This window comes from Peromyscus leucopus, chromosome 8b (genome assembly GCF_004664715.2).
Source record: "Peromyscus leucopus breed LL Stock chromosome 8b, UCI_PerLeu_2.1, whole genome shotgun sequence".
Lineage (NCBI taxonomy): Eukaryota > Metazoa > Chordata > Mammalia > Rodentia > Cricetidae > Peromyscus > Peromyscus leucopus.
Window position 1 is genome coordinate 32,647,210 of NC_051086.1, and position 17,600 is coordinate 32,664,809.

A 17,600-nucleotide genomic window follows, 5' to 3' on the forward strand; every position below is an offset into this window, starting at 1 on the left:
TGTCCGCTGGCACCAATCCCATTTACTGAAGAGGCTATTTCTTCCAAGACCTTGGAAGTCTTGTCAAAAAGTTAATTGGTTCAGGGGAGGATTTCAGGGAGATGGATAATAGGAAACACCAGGGATCTGTCTCCCTGCCTAGATGACTGCACTGGCAGAGCTTGGCTAATGTCACCATTTGGGCTCTCTGGCATCTATAGAAGGCAACAGCCAATGGGAAGCCTGGATGGCAAATTGTGGGTTACTTCAGTTTCTTGCTCAGCCATGAGGTGGGAAGCTATGCACACGTTCCTAGGGTAGCAACATACCAGCATTTCTCAGCCACGGTGGGCACAAATGCGAAGAATGCTTGGCTAGCCTGCTGAAAACTGTATCTGATCAGAGATGCAGCTGGAGAAGCGGCAGCCATCTTTGATCCTCCTTCCACTGTTACAAACCCCACATCCTTGCTGAACCAACTTCTAGGGTGTTTAAAGGAAGGTGACATTTTTCCTCCTTCATTTTTTATTTTCCTCCATTTTAAGCCAGCTGTTAAAGGCTAGGACCTTCAAAAGCAATTGTTTATATAGACAAAAATTGGAAAGTCGCCATACACACCCAAGGGAAAGAAATCCACCACACAACCACAAAGAGGTATGACAGCCAGAGTTCCGGGAAGTACGTGTGCTCAATGGTGATGAAAGGGGCAGCTAGCTTCTCACCACTCTAATGTGTTCCTTCTATGTCTTAGCTCCCTTCTCTGTTGTGACAAATGCCATGACCAAAAGCAACTTTGGGAGGACAGGGTTTATTTCATTTTGCAGATTACAGCCCACCATCCAGGGAAGTCAAGCCAGGAAGTGAAGGCAGGAACTGGAAGCAGAAAACACAGAGGAAGGAGCTCGCTTCCACGGCATGTTCAGCTACCTTTCTTATACAGCCCAGGCCCATATACCTAGGAATGGAACTACCCAGTGTTCTGGGTCCCCCTACATTAGTTAAGAATAAAGGAAGTACTCCCACGGACATGCCCACAGGCCAATCCAATGAGGCAATTCTTCAATTGGGTCCTTCATCCCAGCTATGACACACTGGCAATCAAGATTAGCCACCCCACATCTGTGTGTTCGCTAGTCTTACGTCAACTTGACACACAAACTAGAGTTATCTGAAAGGAGGGGAACCTCAGTTGAGAAAATGCTTCCATAAGATTTGGCTGTGAGGCATTTTCTTTAAGGGATTTGATGTGGGAGGGCCCAGCCCATTATGCATGGTGCCATCCCTGGTCTGGTTGTCCTGGGTTCTGTAAGAAAGCAAGTAGAGCAAGCCATGGAGAAGCAAGCCAGTAAGCAGCACCCCTCCATGACCTCTGCATCAGCTCCTGCCTCCGGGTTCTTGCCCTGCTTGAGTTCTTGTCCTGACTTCCATTGATGAAGAACTGTGATATGGAAGTGTAAGCTGAATAGAACTCTTTCCTCCACAAGTTGCTTTGGTGAAGGTGTTTCATCACAGCAATAGTATCCCTGACTAAGACAACCTGTAAAAGCATTTACCATGAAACAGTAAATGGGCCAAGTTAAGCCAGCAATAGCTATATAACTTCGTATTTCTTGCCTGAGTTTCTTGTGCTTGATTTAATCTTTTGTTGTTTTGGTATCACGACAAAAGGAGAAACAGACTGTACCTTGTATACATCCTAAATCCTAGACGTGAGGTTTGTGTGAGTATATGCTATGATATCGAATGACAAAAATCACTTGACAGAATGCTGCTTGGAACACCCCTCTCCCACCATTCAGTGGTGTGTGGCTGAGTGAGGAACTTTTACAGATTCACAAGAGAATGACAGGCAGTAGAAAGTGGATGAAAGAATCGAGCAGGCTCTTCAAAGCAGAGTATATGCCGATAATAAAAAGTGAGACTTTTTCCAGTTTGACCAGAATACCTTTTCCTTTCTACCATGAACAACTAGAAAGCAAGCCCTTTTACATGTTGGGCAGCAAACCAGGTAAAGCCTATAAAAATCTCAACTGTCTGTCTAAAGGCACTATGTGGGTCAAGGAGATGAAACCTATATGAAATTATGGTCCAGAACATAGCAAATCAATGAATTGAACTTCATCAAAGCCAAAAACTTCTGCTTTACAAAATACATTATTTTTTTAATTGATTTATCTTTGGGACTGGAGAGATGGATCAGTGGGTAAGAGTTTGGGTTGCTCTTGTAGAGGACCCAGATTCAGTTCTCAGAAGCCACATGGCAGCTCACAACCGTCTGTAACTCCAGTCCCAGGGGATCTAACACTTGACCTCCTCTGGCACTGTGTGCAGGTAGTACACAGACATACGTATGCATAAAGTAAAGAGAGGTTTAAAAGGTTTGAGACTTACTTATTTTCATTTTATGTGTCTGAGTGATTTGGTTATTTGAAGGTATGCATAACATGTATGCAGTACCACAGAGGCCAGAAGATGAAGCAAATCTCCTAGATCTGGAGTTACAAGTGGTTGGGAGCTGAATGTGGATGCTGGGAATTGAACCCAGGTCTTCTGCAAGAGCATCAGGTGTTGTTAACCTCTAAACCATATTCCCAGATCCCCCAAAAGACAGGAAACTCTTAAGAGAATGGCAAGACGAAGTGCAGATATAACATTTACAAATCATATTTCTGATCAATTATATTTCTGTGTCCAAATATCCAATGGGCTCTAAAATAGCCAACTTTTAAAAACAGCAAATGTTTTAATATAAAAGCAGCAAATAATTAGAAAATGAAATGTCCACATATGTTTATCTGTTCAAATACATAGGAATATTAACTATCTGGGGCTAAGTCTAACAGTGTTCAAGAGCTTGACACACAAAACTATGAAAGGTGACTGACAGATAAATCCTAAAATGGAACAATATTCGATGCTTGTGGGTTGAAAGGAAGTCAGCTTTCCCAAATTGCTGATAGACTAATTATTTAAATCAGTATCCAGGGATATCAAAAATGTCTAGAAACTGACAGAAATGAGTCTGAAATGTGAACAGAGGTGTAACTTGTAGAGAACTGAAGTCACTTTTGAAGAGTAAGTTAGGAGGGTTTAACTTCCAGATATGAAGCAAAGGATCAACCAGGGTGGATCAGAACAAAACCTGACAGCGAGACAAAGCCCAGAAACAGTCCCTTCCAAACAGATGCTGTTTACAGCCAAGGCAGAAATGAAAAGCAATGCAGAAAGAATGATCGCTTCACAAATGGTTATGGAGAAAAAGAAGGTAAGCTTGACCCTTTCTACCTCACAGCCATTACAAGTGCCTGGGGGTCTAAATGTAAAAGAAAAACAGTGAGAATTTGTCATTGACAAAGGCAGTGAATGTCTTTGTGATATTAAGACAGAAAAAGATTTCTTTGAATGTATATAAATGACACTAGCCAAAAGGAAAATGATTGACTCATAAAGGTGCTGCACTGAACTAATACCACCATTGTCTCCCCAGTCCTAAGATAACTATAAAGAGTGAGGAAGAGCCGTGGCATGCATCAGGAGGCTGAGGCAGAAGGACTGTTTGAGCCCAAGAGTTTGAGGACAGCCTAGGCAACAGAATGAGATTCTATCTCAAAAAGAATAAAAAATAAGATGCTGAATGGGAGAGGGGATTTGTTACCTCGATGACCAAGTGTGTTTCCCAAAGATGGCTTCCACACTATCTCCCACCCCACACTTCTTACTTTGCCCTGTCCATCGGATCATCAGCGACAGTGACACCGCCCCCCCACCCCACCCAAGCCTTCCCATTCAACGGCACCTTCAGATTGCTAACAGCCCAATCAAGAACAACAAAAATGCCTCTTTCAGGCTCCTGGTTTCCCCAAACAGAAATGAGGTAAGAGCTGCCTTTTCGCAGCTGGGTGTGGTGACACATGCCTTTAGCCTGGGCGGTGGTGGTGCACGCCTTTAATCCCAGCACGCGGGAAGCAGAGGCAGGCGGATCTCTGTGAGTTCAAGGCCAGCCTGGGCTACAAAGCGAGTTCCAGGAAAGGCACAAAGCTACACAGAGAAACCCTGTCTTGAAAAACCAAAAAACAAAAACAACAACAACAACAACAAAAAAAAAAAACACTTGCCTTTAATCCCGGCACTCCAGAAGCAGAGGCAGGCAGATCTCTGAGTTTAAGACTAACCTGTTCTACACAGCTATTTCCAGGACAGCCAGGGTTACAAGAAGAAAACCTGTCTTGAAAAGCCAAAGGAGAGAGAGAGAGAGAGAGAGAGAGAGAGAGAGAGAGAGAGAGAGAGAGAGAAAGAAAGAAAGAAAGAAAGAAAGAAAGAAAGAAAGAAAGAAAGAAAGAAAGAAAGAAAGAAAGAAAGAAAGAATTGTCACTTTGTGTCTCACATTATGAGGTAAACTGTTACATGGCCACAACAAACAAGGCTAAGCAAGGAAACACAGAATTTATTTAAAAACAACAAAGCAACCTCTTTGCAGATCGGTAAGAAAAAAGACAGGCACTAGAGCAAAAGATTTGAAATCCAAATGGCCAGTTATAAAAAATGTGTTCAGCCTCAGTGGCAGTTAGGGAAAAGCCAATTAATACCATAACGGAATTCCAGTACAAGCTAAATAAAATTAAAAAACTAGTCAGAGCCGTCTGCCTGCATTGAAGACATACATATGTAGCAGTTTCATTCCTATTCAGTTTTCTTGTGCTTGAGAGTGGGAGACTTCAAAACGGCCATCATCATCATCATCATCATCAGTCTGGCCTTGAATTTTGGCAAGAATGACCGAGGGCTGGGAAGTGGGGAGCGTGGGAACAGTGTGAAGAGATTAATAAAAGCAGAAGTTGAAATCGTCATTGTCATTCGAATTTATTTTGAAATAGGAAAATTCTAGCAAAAGAACTACAAAGAGAAAGGAAGTCTGTGCGAGAGCGTTTGCCAAAACAGAAAGTGAAGTGTCACCTGATAAAAAAGACTTATGAATGAGCTCAGAGCAAAAGTATTCGGTGGGGAAGCTAAAGCGAAAAAGCCAGTCCTCCAGAGGGAGTGGGGAGGCAGTTACCTGCAGCGCTCCATTCACACTATCTGCATGGTGCTCGCTAAGACTTAACGTACAGCTGTTTTAACCTTATGTTCGTTGCCGCTTTGCTCACTGATGGACGGGATATACAGGAAAACATCACTGCCCGATTTTGTTCACGCCCCGACGCCACAACGCGCCCGGGGGACAGTGCAGTCACCTGCGCGCCTCGCCCGCGCGCAGTGGCCCAGGAGGGGGGCTAGTTTGGGACAGGGAGCCTTTGGCGTAGACTGCGCAAAGTGGGCGCTCTCCGTACTGGGGCTGTATTCTGCTCCGACTCGCTGGAAGGAACAGAGGGGCGAGGGGCGGGCTGAGGCTACGGTGACCCTCCTCCCACCCCCACCCCCCGAGCCCCGCCCCGGGCTGCCTCGGCCCGCCCCCGGTCCGCTGCCCGGTCCGCGCCCGGTCGGCGCCTCGGCGCGCGCTCTCACTCCCAGCCCAGAGCTGCGGCCGCGTAGGTCCCACCCGCGCCCAGGGGCCGGAGATGCAGCCGGGCGCCGCACTGAGCCTGCGCCTGTGGCTCTGCCTCGGACTCCTCCACGGTGAGCGCCCGGGCCACAACCCAAATCCCAGCCCCGCTTAACCGCCCGGGAGCCGCGGCGCTCCAGGGACCAGTGGTGAGACCGCACCGACGGGGCGGGAGGAGGGACGGGCAGCTTGGGAGCCTGGGTGTACGGACGCCCTCCGGAGCCCGGAAAGCCGGGGGGAAGCCGGGGGCTGGGGGCTGGGACCGCGGGGAGCAGGAAAGAACGGGCGGGGACTGCAGCCGGGTCACGGACAGGGTGGAGGGGCTGTGGCCAGATCCCAGTCTTTGGTCTATGGTCCGGGGTGAACATCCTTAGCCTGGCTCCTTCGGATCCTTACTCGCTCTCTGGGGAGTCCGCGCACACCGCCTCTGGGTCCGACCCTCCAGCGTGAATCATTTCCCCACTGATCCCCGCCCGACCCCGCACTTGGGTGCGCACTTCCCGACGCCTTGCGTCTGCGCTGGAGGTCGGTCCCCCGAGGTCCCCAAGAGGGCGCTCCGGGCGGGCGTCTACCTTCTCCCGGGCTGGGATTGAGGACTCGGGACACCCCACCCCGCACCCAACTCCAGGCACCCCACACTAGCGCCATCCCAAGTGATCTTAGGTGCAAGTTGAAACCTAAGGCGACTCTTGAGTCCGCAACTCCAGACCGATCCGCGTCGCGATGAAAGGCCTGGGCTCCTGGGATTTGAGGGGATCTCCGGGTCAGAAGGGACAGGAGACTTGAACCATAAAGCAGAGGCTGCAAAGAGCGATACTTGGGCACAGGACCGGCAGGTTCAAGTTTGTGTTGAGAGCTTGGCTCTGAGGTGCTGAAGAGTAGCGGGGTGGCTGCGAGGAGGGGCCAGGAAGGAAGCACTGGGGATAAGGCATGGAATGAGGGGGCATCCGCTCAGGATTCGCTGTCCCTGGAAATCCAGGGTGGCAGGGTCATCACAGAGCCCCGACGCTTGATTGGAGGAATGCTGAGAGGCTTTGGAGAAAGAGAGAAACCTGTATGTTCGTATGCCATAGAAATCGACTTTGCACGCTTCGTCTCTTATTCCCATAGAGTGTGAGACCTGTTTTATATATGGGGAAATCGTGTAACGTCGCACGCAAGGTTCTCAGGCGTGGGAAGGATGGGAACTAATCAATGCCAGTTCTGCTATTGGAGCCTTGCTTTCAGCTCCCACACTGTACCGTCAGACAGGGAAGCTGAGGGAGATGTGACTGGCGTTGAAGGATGATGATGGACTGGCCCTTTGCTGGTTTTTGCTCCACTGCACTCAGCCCTGGACCAGGCTTCTTACCTATGTTCAGGATGTGTTGTGAAGTGACTGAGTGTGTGGGAGAAGTAAATGGGGCTCTGGTTGGACAAGAAGGGTGAGAAATGAGACTTTGCTGTGCCCAGGAGGCCTCCCACATTCAGCCGAGTAAGGTATCTGAGGCTCTAGGAGGTTAGGTTGGCTGGAATGCAAGTGGCGCAAATTCTTCCCCTCCCCACTGCTGGAATCCTGGGGTAAGAGACCTGAAAGGAAAGGGATGTCTTAACAGACAGGTACTTTGTAAGGATGTGAGGACCAGTAGAGGCCAATGGAAATGGGGGGGGGGGTGCTGTTCACTGAGGTAAGCACCCATGACTCTGACCACATGGGCTGTGAACGGAAGGAGATAGCTTGATAGGGTGTCCTAGGATGGATGGGAGTGTACGGAGGAGGCTGCCGATGGAAATGGAGATGAAACCTCCTCCCCAGTCCTGTACCTAGCTCTACCCACTGCTGGGTCAGAGAAGACCCAGGAGCTCCCAGGCTGGTGAGGTATGCGCTGCAGGACCATGAACCCCCAAGTGCAGAGAGCGGGGTGTACATCTCAGTGGCAGAGCACAGAAAGAAAATCCCCTAAGAGCGGGCACGCCAGAGCGGGAGATCTGTGTGAAGCCAGGGAACCCTAAAATGAAGCCCTCAAAGGCAGCAGACTCACGCTTTCCTCTTATCTGTGCCCTGAAGTCCTCGAGCTGTGGCCTGAGTCCTCCAGCTGTGGCCTGAGCCCTCCCTTCTCCCACTCAGTGCCAATATTTCCGCATGCATTGTGGGCGGGCAGGTAAACACAGAGGGGCTTCTTAGACTTGGGCTGGACTTCGATGCTTGGTGTCCTGATCCAGTCCCTTAAGTCTCACCCCAGCAGTGGCCCTGTAGAAAGGGCAGATGGCAGTTTCAAGAAACTTTATCTCAAGACTTTAGCCTAGGGGTACGACAGCTGGGAACCAGGAGACTGCTGGGCAGCTGTGGTGGCTTCACCTAAGGATGCCCTGACTTGCCATGGCCTACATCAAGCATGGTCACCTATCTCTCTGATATCCCTGCTCTTAGGTACGACCCAGGTCCAGGATAGCGAGGTTTGCAAGTGCCCGTGGCCTTCTGGGCCTAGCTCAGAGCTCTGGGGGCTGAAATACAAGTGTCTCTCAGAACCAATATAGCAAAAAGGACCCTGATCCCTCTTCAGAGCCAGGCCTGGGACGGTGTGGTGGACAGCCTGGCGAACTCCCTAGTGTCTCAGGGAAGGAGACTTGCTCTACGCAGCTACAGCCATACATCACCTGCTCAGCGTGGCAGAAAGGACAGGGCATGACCCCATCCTGCAGGGGTTCCCAAGTGCCAGACTAGTAGGGACTCTGATGTGGCATTGGGTGTCCGTAGTGTGGGGTGAAAGCGCTCAGAGAGACCCAGCTGCTGCCTGTGGGCTGCACAGGAAGGCATGTGACTTCTATCCAGGGCAGTGGTTCTCAACCTCCCCACTGCTGCGACCCCTTAATACAATTCCTCATGCTATAGTAATCCCTAACCATAAAATTTTCATTGCTCCTTCATAACGGTAATTTTGCTTCTGTTATGAATCGTAATGTAAATAGCTAACATGCAGAGGGTCTTAGGCAACCCCTGTGAAAGAGTCATTGGACCCTCTAAAGGGTCATGACCCACATGTTGAGAACCACTTATCTAGGGGACTCTAGGGGGGATCCGCAGAATGCCAGGAAAGGACGTTCTAAGCAGGGTGAGGAACCCCTCATACAAGGCCCAGAGATAGGAATGCGCAGATGAAGACAAGTGAATGGTCAGCTGAGGTTCGCCAGGGCTTGGGGCGGCTGGATAGGGAGTACAGGAGAGAAGACAGGAGCCAGCAGCAACAGATGGCTGTCCAGGTGAGGCAGGGACCTACACATGAATGGGAGAAGGGGCAAGGTTGTGCTCCAGGACTCCGGCTTGAGCAAACAGGTGGATGATAAGGTCATGCATCTGAGGAGGACTCTGGGAGGAGGAAAAGGCATGGAGAAACATGATCTCCAGATGGAGGCATCCATTTGACTTTTCCGGAAGACGCCAGTTCGTGCAGCCAGGTCAGATAAGGAAGGAAAGTTGGGGGAACCTGAGCACAACCCCGTGGAGGGAAGGAAGAAAGTTCTCTGTGTCTGGCTTATTGTTTGGTGTTTTCCCCTACCGGTCAGGTGTCTCTCCACCACGGTCTGGCTTCCACCCCACAGTTTCTGCAAAGCCTCTTGGGAGTGAAAGGCAGGTGGGGAGATGTGTCCAAAGACCCTCCTGCACTCTGCCAGGACATCTCTGATAGAGAAGCAGCCGGCATGTCCCAGCCAGAGCCAGGGATTGCTGAGTTTGGGTCCTTTTCAGACACTGGCTTCCTCTGGGATCTCAGTTTTCCGGTCACACTGTGGGGACACGTCTGGGAGCAGGAAGGTGCGGGCACTCTGCTGGAGGCAGCTCAGAGGCTCAGGGCTCCGGCCCTGCCCCGCTGGGCGGTGCCAATAGCAATCACACCCCTCTGCTCTTGCTCCTCAGCCTGCCACCCTGTCCCTGATGGCCAGGCCCAGGCGGGCGCAGGTCCTGGTAGCAAGTGGGGGAGCCCCCTGCCACGTGGCCGGCAAGGTCAGCAGGGGTTCATGGGAAAGGACTTGTCGGCCACAAGAGAGGACATCCTGCCTGCATTTCCCTCTTCCTGAGGCAGGAGCTGGTGGCCCCGATTTAGCAGCGCTGGGGGGCCACCTCTGAGCCAGCTGGATTGTGTGATAAAGTGGCTTGTCTTGCCAGCCACTGGGCAGAGACCTGGCCCCAGGGGTGTCCAGGGCAACTGGTTGGCACAACTAGCAATACCACAGCCACCCAGTGCTCAGAGGTCAGCACGTGCTAGAGTCCCTTCATCCCCTTCAGCACCCCAAGAGAATGTAGAGACAGCCTGTACTCCCAACCTCATCCCTGGCTCTTGATGTCCAGCACCTGCCAGATGTTTGCCATGGTGTTTCCCCAAGGGACATCTCTGAGACACAGATCTAAAACTCCCAGAAGCCCCCAAACATAAGCATCAGCTCCTGCTAGTGGAGCAGACTCTTCCTTCTGGATTCCAAGGGCATCTGACCTAAGAGACACCCAGCCTTCACTCACCTAGCCCCACAGGTCCCAGCCTTCACCCACCTAGCCCCACAGGTCCCAGTTTGTACCCACTTAGTCTCACAGGCACCCAGCCTGCACACACCTAACCCTGCAGGCACCCAGAATACACCCATTGCATCCCTAACCCACTACTGACCTTTTCCTGCTCCAGACAGACCCCTGGAAGGCTGCTAGAAGCTCCAGAAGTCTGTTCCACTGCAGGAGTCTGCCAGGGTGGGCGGGTTCATTCCCATTCTCTGTGTGCCCAGGGGTACAGATTCCAGGCTTCCAGGTGGGGCTTAGAAAGAGCCCAGAGTACCAGCTTCAAAGCTTCTGTAGCTTCTCCCAAGTGGAGGATCATCTGTATTAAACCACATGCCAAGTACATATGAGTGTACACACACACACACACACACACACACACACACACACACACACACATACACACACACAGAGTGTCTAGGAGAGAGCTATACATGCACACCTCAGCATAAAATGATCCATCAGATCACTTCACATCAGAGTGTATGGAGAGCTTACCCCTGTGATGTAGGTAGGCATCATTAAGCCCATTTTGGAGATTTGGAAATTAAGGCCACAAGGGTGAATTGGTTACAAGAAGAAAGTGACAGGTGTCTGGTCCCAGATGACAAAGAAGCCAAAGCAGGGCAGGTAGGGGAGCACTGGAGAGGAGGGCAGGTGAACTCCTGAGTGTCTGACCCCTCAGACATTGTCACTTGGATGTCCCCAGCATGCCCCCAAACAGTGCTGGGCATTATATTTCCCCCAGGTCTAGCCTGGGCCTGAGGTGCACACCTCAGTGTATGGCATCTCCACTTTGCCAGGTGCCACCTCCCTCCCCCCTGTATGTGCCCATATAATACGAAGTGTTCCCCCAAAGCAGCCATGGGTGAATCATTCAGAAAGAACATTTCATCTCACAGGAACACTCTGAGACTGCCACAATCAAGACAAGTGAAAGCCCCCAGTCTTGAACTGAGGAATTGTCAAGTGTGAGGAACCAAACTTTCCAAGAAGCTGCAAACAAGTGTGGGGGTCCTGTGAAGGGAGCCTGGGGCAGGGCCATTGGGCTAATACTGAAATCAGAGTAGAGGAAGAGATTGTCACACAACGACAACACCGGGAAGACAGCATCTCCAGGGTTGGAGAGGGACAATGTGGGTGACCAGGAAGCCAAAAGCATCCGTATTGCACCAAACAGAAGGGAGGCACAAGATATTTTCATCAGGAGAGGGAGTTGTGTTCCAGGAAGATCCTCTGACCACTGGGCAGATGAGAATATGCTGGTCCAAGACCGATACCCTGAACTAGTCCAGACAGCCTAGTGGACAGGAGAGAGGATGGAGAGAGGTCAGCCCTACAGGGCATCTGAACTCTGAATGCAAAATTCAATGTTGGCATGATAAGGAGAAGAGGGATCGGGACCTGGTCTTTGATGGCCTCTTCCTGGGTGAGCAAGCTCCTACTCACTCTACAAAGGCTGCTTCAGCTCTGAGAACAGGTGTGGTGTGGACATGTATGGTTACTGACAATTGGTGGAATGACCATCTTCGGACCACCAGCCTAAGCAGAGGGTGAGCAGTAATGCCACGGCTGACAGAAGAAAACTGGTTCCCCTTCATAAACTGCAGACGTGCAAGACATACTGACATCCACGAAAGTGGGCGTAACCCTGTCCCCAGAGGCGATCTGTTACTAGCTGTGAAATTTCAGGCAAGTGCCTCAGTTTCAGAGATGAGGGCTTCTGTACGGTGGTAATAACCGTACCTAACTGGCATGGGGATCATAGAAACAGGGATGGACAGGGTGTGTGAGCAGCGTGGTAACGCACTGGCGCACCAAAAGTGCTAAACATGCATTTGCTTTTATTGTTGTAACAGGATGTATTGGTATAAGCAGAATTTGGGGGTCAGAGTGTGTGAACATTTTTTGATTATTGCTGCGTGAGCCACTGCTTCTTCACATCCTTGCCAACCCCAGGAAGTGCGTGCTTTCAATTCTCGCTCAGCAGATGAGTGGACGCTCACATGTTCCCAGGCTCCTGTGTGTCCTGCCGATGTTAGGCGTGGCCTGGGTCTGAGGGTCCCACCAGGACAGAAATGCAGGAGAGCTGTTGGGGAGTGGTCGGGGGGCACAGAACAGGGTTGAAGTCCCCAAGATATGCCGCTGTCCAGAGGAGAGGGTGTATCCAGTAAGCAGGACCTTTTTCTATGGCCTTATCACCCACATCATTCTCTCTTTCTCTCTCTCTCTCTCTCTCTCTCTCTCTCTCTCTCTCTCTCTCTCTCTCTCTCTCATCTACCTGATTTTTCAAAGTCATTTCCTATCAGGCCAACAAACCCCAGATGAGCTCACACGAACACCCTCCCTGGCTCCCATTGAGCAAGGCTGTCCCCAGCCCCCTCCCTGCCTGTTCCGACTCAACACAGAGTGACTAGCAGGCACAGCAGCATAAGCCGAGCGCTCAGCAGGCAGATGGTAGCAATGAGTCAGTCACAGTTTATTCTAAACTTGTAGTGGTTCTGGGCATGTATTGCGGTATTTGTGATCTGCCACTCGCAGTAATCTTAGAAGGAACCATCATCTCACAAGGGGACAATATGGAGCTTAGATTTGGGGGGGGGGGAGTAAAATCTGGTCCAGGCAGTTGAGGTGAAGAACCAGCCAACTCCAAGCATACCCAGGGCAGCACCTTCGAGCCCTGGCATCTCCTGTCCTACAGATGGGAAATGGGAGACTGATGGCCACTCGACCCTTGAGGTCAGAAGGCACAGGATGTCAGCCAGCTCAGGAGAGAACACACCTGCCATCTCCCTGCCAGGTGTTTGCACAGGCTCAGTGCCAGGGTGAGCGCAGGGGCAACCCTGAGAACAGTACCCTAGATCCTGAGCTCCACCCACTCAGCTATGCCCCATTACATTCCACCACCGTTTGTCTGTGGTCGACAGCCTGGCCATCTTTGTCCTCCTGGGCACGGCTGCATAAGAGAGAGCATGTCACTCTGACACGGACAAGCCTGTTTTCCAAGTCAGCCTGGGGGCAACGATCCTGATATCATTCCGTGTCAGTCATAGTGGCTCCGAGGACCGAGATGTGAGCTGCTCACACCCCAACTCTAGGCACCATCACATGACACAAACCCTCCTGGAGCTTCCGGTCAGAGCCGGGCTGCAGGCATTCCTTTAAGCCTCCCTATCGAGGATGCTGCAGAGGCCTTAGAGCAGCAGAAATTCTTCAGGTGTAGACAAGGAGGACAGAGGACATTCCCGAAGCCAAGCCGGCCTCATGTACTCAGCCGGAATGTGGAGAAATAAGGACTTTCGGAAATAAAGCCAGCCTGAGGACCTCCACAGCTCTAGATGGCCTATGGGAGTCAGGCGCAGGGCCCCGAAGCAGCAATGTCCCTCTATGCTTAGAAGCAGGCTAGAGGCCAAGGAGGCTGGCTGCTGGGCATTGAGGAGTCAGGCCAGTGCTCAGAGAGACAGGAAGAGAGAAAGGATGGAGAGGGTTAGGATGAGGGGTGAGGAGGGGTGTCGAAGGTGTGCCCATTGGTGCCTCACTCCATCATGCCATATCCAAGGACCTGTTCAGCAGCTCCCCAAACCCCCTCCAGCCTGCCCTGCAAAGAAGACCAACACTTTTCACCCTCTGGAGTCCTCGCCTAGCTCCTGGGCACATTCATCAAGTAGATGACTTTCCCTTCCCTTGGCTCCAGACTTCTTTGTCTCGGAGTCCTTTCTATAGACATCCTTAGCATCCTCCGTATTTTCTCAGCATCCTCTTTCTTGACCCGCCTGGGTAGGACTCAGGAACACACCCAACCAGGGACAGCCATGGTAGAGGAAGAATCCGCACTAGCTCTCAGCAGCTCTTGTGTTTGGTTGAGGTTCCCCTGTCCCTCTGGGCAGATGCTTTGGAAAATGCATCTTGGCTGGGGATGGAGGTACATGCTGTAATCACAGCATCTGGGAGGCTGAGGCAGGAGGACAGAGCATTTAAGACTAGACTTGGCTAGAAACCCTGTCTAAAAAGAAAAGGAGGGGGAAATGGTTGGTGGTTTAGAGGTTTTTGCTGGCTGTAAACTGGCTCACGAAACTAAAGAAATAGATGAACAGGAAGCAGAAAAGAGAGTGAGGGGAAGCTGGCGTCCCAGGACCACACAGCTTCCCGCATAGACTTTCCTAGGGTGTGGGGGGGGGGGGCGGCAGCGTGGATCTCTAAGGCTTTAGGTGAGGGATGCAGAGAAAGGGGAAGCAGTCGTTTCTGGATGGAGGATCTTTGCCGACTGCCTTAGGCTCCAAATCGGGATGGACCTATGCTCAGCTAGATTTGGACTGCCTTAAAACTTCTACCTGCCACCTCAGTTTCCTCCTTACTGACTGGATTCAGGATCCTCCCCACCCTCTAAGGCTGTTGTGAGTACTAAGTGAGATGCCAATAGCCAGGCCAGCTGCCCCTTTGCCTGGCCAGGGCCCAACACTTATCTGCCAGAAGATTTCCGTACCACCTGCTTGACCCTCAGCTAGATGCCAGCTTTGCCCTGGGAGTGGCTGCGCCACAGTCTCTTGAGCCTGACGCCAGGGTCTCCGCGACCCGAGGCTGGAGGGTGCCCCCAGGGCTGCTGACAGCACAGGGAAGAGGAGGTATGCACTCTGGCCTTACTGACCCCTGCCTGGCGTCTGCCTCTACTGCTCTGCTGCAGCCCTGGGGGCCAGGGATCTGCTGGCCAGGGGGAGGAAGAAGCCAGTTCCCGAGTCAGGAACAGGAAGGCAGGGGGAGCGCAGCAGAGGCCAGGATGACAGTGCTTCCTGCTGCGGGAAAGGAAGGACAGCAGAGACAGACAACAGCCAAGCAGGAAGGATGCACCCTTTTCAGGGTTGCAGTGGGGGCTGGGCAGTCACAGAGCCTCTGGACACAGCAGCCCTCGGGCCCAAAAGGGCTCAGATGCTGAGTAGTCTGGGGTTCTCCTGCCCCTTCAAACCTGGAAGCACCTTTTGCAAAAGAGCAGCAAGTTCCTACATAAGTCTGACCCAAAGGAATAACGCCAAGATCCGTTTAGCCGTCTTCCATCCATCTATATATCCATCCACCCACCCATGCATCCGTTCATCAACACACCCATCTATTCACCCTTCCAACCATGCCTTTCAATCCATCTACCAGGCCATCTATTCATCCACCTGTCCATCCTTCCATTCATCAGCTCACCCACTCGTCTAGTCCCACAACAAACTGCCCTTCCACCCATTATGCATCATCCACCCAATCATCCATCCATCTCCTCACCCATCTATCCTCACTTTTGCCTGTCTGTCTGTTGTTCATCCATCTGTCCTGCTATTCACCCATCCTTCCGTCCACCCATCCACTTAGTCATTAGTCAAGTATTTATTTTGCCAGGTGCTGAACTAGGCATGGGGAGGGATAGAAAAGAGAATTATCTTGTTCCCTACCCATTGAAACTTGTTTCAAATGGAGGACAGTGGCAAGCAGGGACAAACAAATGATTACAATTCGTCATAAGCAAGCACAAGCCTGAAACGGAGCTCGAAGAAGGAGCTTGGGTTTTGTAAAAGTGAGGAGATGACATCTAAGCTGTGGCCTGGAGATAGGCAGAGCATGAGGAGGAAACTTGTGTAGAGGACAGACATGGCCCTAAGGTAGGAATGAGCATGGCATGCTGCGAAACAATGTGGTGGTTGGAGGATGTGGACGTGAGGCCAGGAATGTGTGCAGAGCGCACAGGCACCAGGCCTCTGTCAGGAGTTGGGATTTTCCCAGAAAGGCAGTGTGAAGTCACAGAAAAGATTCAAAGTCATGTGTGATATGGCTTTATTGTGATACACACACACACACACACACACACACACACACACCCCAGACATATAATATGTAATTATATATTATAAAGTGCATTTTATATTATATTGAATATATGTAATTTCTATGTGTATGGATATGTATATACGTACTACTTGCATGCCTGGTGCCCACAGAGGCCAGAAAGAATCAGATCCCCTGGAATTGGAGGTGCAGATGGTGGTGAGCCAGCATATGGGTTCTAGGAATCAAACCCAGTGCTCTGAAAAATAACCAGTGCTCTTAATCACTGAGCCAACTCTCCAGCCCCTCCGTGTGTGTGTGTGTGTGTGTGTGTGTGTGTGTGTGTGTGTGTGTGTGTATGTGTGTGTGTGTGTGTGTGTGTGTTTAATATTACTAACAAATGCATGGAGGAAATCTTGAGAAAGACAAGAGCATGCCTAGGAGACCACTTTGGAGGCAAATGTAGCAGGCCCCCAGCAGGTGAGCACATATCAAATATGTAATGCAAGGTGTTGGAGCCCATTTCCGTTTCCTGGTGACTTTACCCAGCAGGTCTGCATAACGAGGATGATTGGACCATGGGCCAATCAGGTTTTTGGAAGGGTCTACACTTGGCTGTACCTAGCAAGGGGGAGGTCCTTTGCTCCTCCCCTTGGCACTGTGATTAAAAAGCCCTTTGGAATAAAGTTCTGGACTGGTGGATTAGGATCCAGGCCCTCCCGAGGCTATCCTGTGCTTCTGTCTTTCCTCTCGTCCTCGTCGTCGTCTAGGTATCCCCTTCTAGTTAATATGTCTCACTTCTCCATACTCGAGTGCCCTGGGTTGTAAAAGTGGGGGCTGGTCCCCACCAGGCGTTATGGTGTACGAAGTAGGGAAAAGGAGGTAACCATCCATGATGGTTCCCATTTGGTGACGCCAAGACTGAACCTCTGACAGGGACAACAGAGTCTGAGTCTGGCCTTTAGATGAGGAGCATGAAAGTTGGAGTGTCTTTGGGCCAAGTCCAGTGAGCATCTGGACACCTTTAGCTGAGTTGAGAGAAGTGGTCTGAGCTGAAGATAAAGACTTTAATTATCTGGGCCTTTAGAAGAGAGGGCATAGGGAAGGGAGAGTAAAGGCAGGCAGTGGAGGGCAAGGAGACTAAAGAAGAAAAGAGAGCTAGGTCAGGGGAACTGGCAAGTGTCCTGAGTGACCTCTGAATCGGAGGTATGAGAGTCACTAAATGTGAGGCTTCACCCCAGAAGTGCACAAGAGGGTGTGACAGGGAGTTTTGGCCACAAAGGAGAATATAAAAAGGAACAGTAGCCAGAAGCAAGTGCAGAATTGTTTCTCTGTGTTTCCTGTATGAAGATGGGAGGTGTTTCAGTAGAGAAAGACTAGATATCAGAAGAGAAAGGAGCTGGGCAGTGGTGGTGCACGCCTTTAATCCCAACACTCGGGAGGCAGAGCCAGGTGGGTCTCTGTGAGTTCAAGGCCAGCCTGGTCTACAGAGCGAGATCCAGGAAAGGTGCAAAGCTACACAGAGAAACCCTCGCGGGGCGGGGGGGGGGGGGGGGGGGGAGGGGAGTAGAAGAGAAAGGAATTATCTGTGAGATTTGGGTCTAGGGAGTTAGGGTTTGGGGGACACCAGTGAGTGTAGTTTGAGAGCAGGAATTCCAGAAGCCCTTCTGTGAGGTAGGTGTTGGCTTCAGATGAAGAACAGCAAAGTGTTCCATCTGATGTCTTGTTTGTCAATGCTGAGAGTTGGGGAGGAAGGAA

The 17,600-nt window shown here is 51.0% G+C and overlaps 1 protein-coding gene across 1 annotated transcript in view; it reads left to right on the forward strand.

The window, feature by feature from the left end:
- Nucleotides 1-5,461: 5,461 nt before the first annotated feature.
- The window catches only part of Flt4 (fms related receptor tyrosine kinase 4), a 45,733-nt gene continuing 33,594 nt past the window's right edge, over nucleotides 5,462-17,600 (forward strand). Inside the window, 1 exon segment of the mRNA XM_028855011.2 lies at nucleotides 5,462-5,592. Within this exon segment, the coding sequence (XP_028710844.1) occupies nucleotides 5,535-5,592 (58 nt within the window). The 5' untranslated portion in view covers nucleotides 5,462-5,534.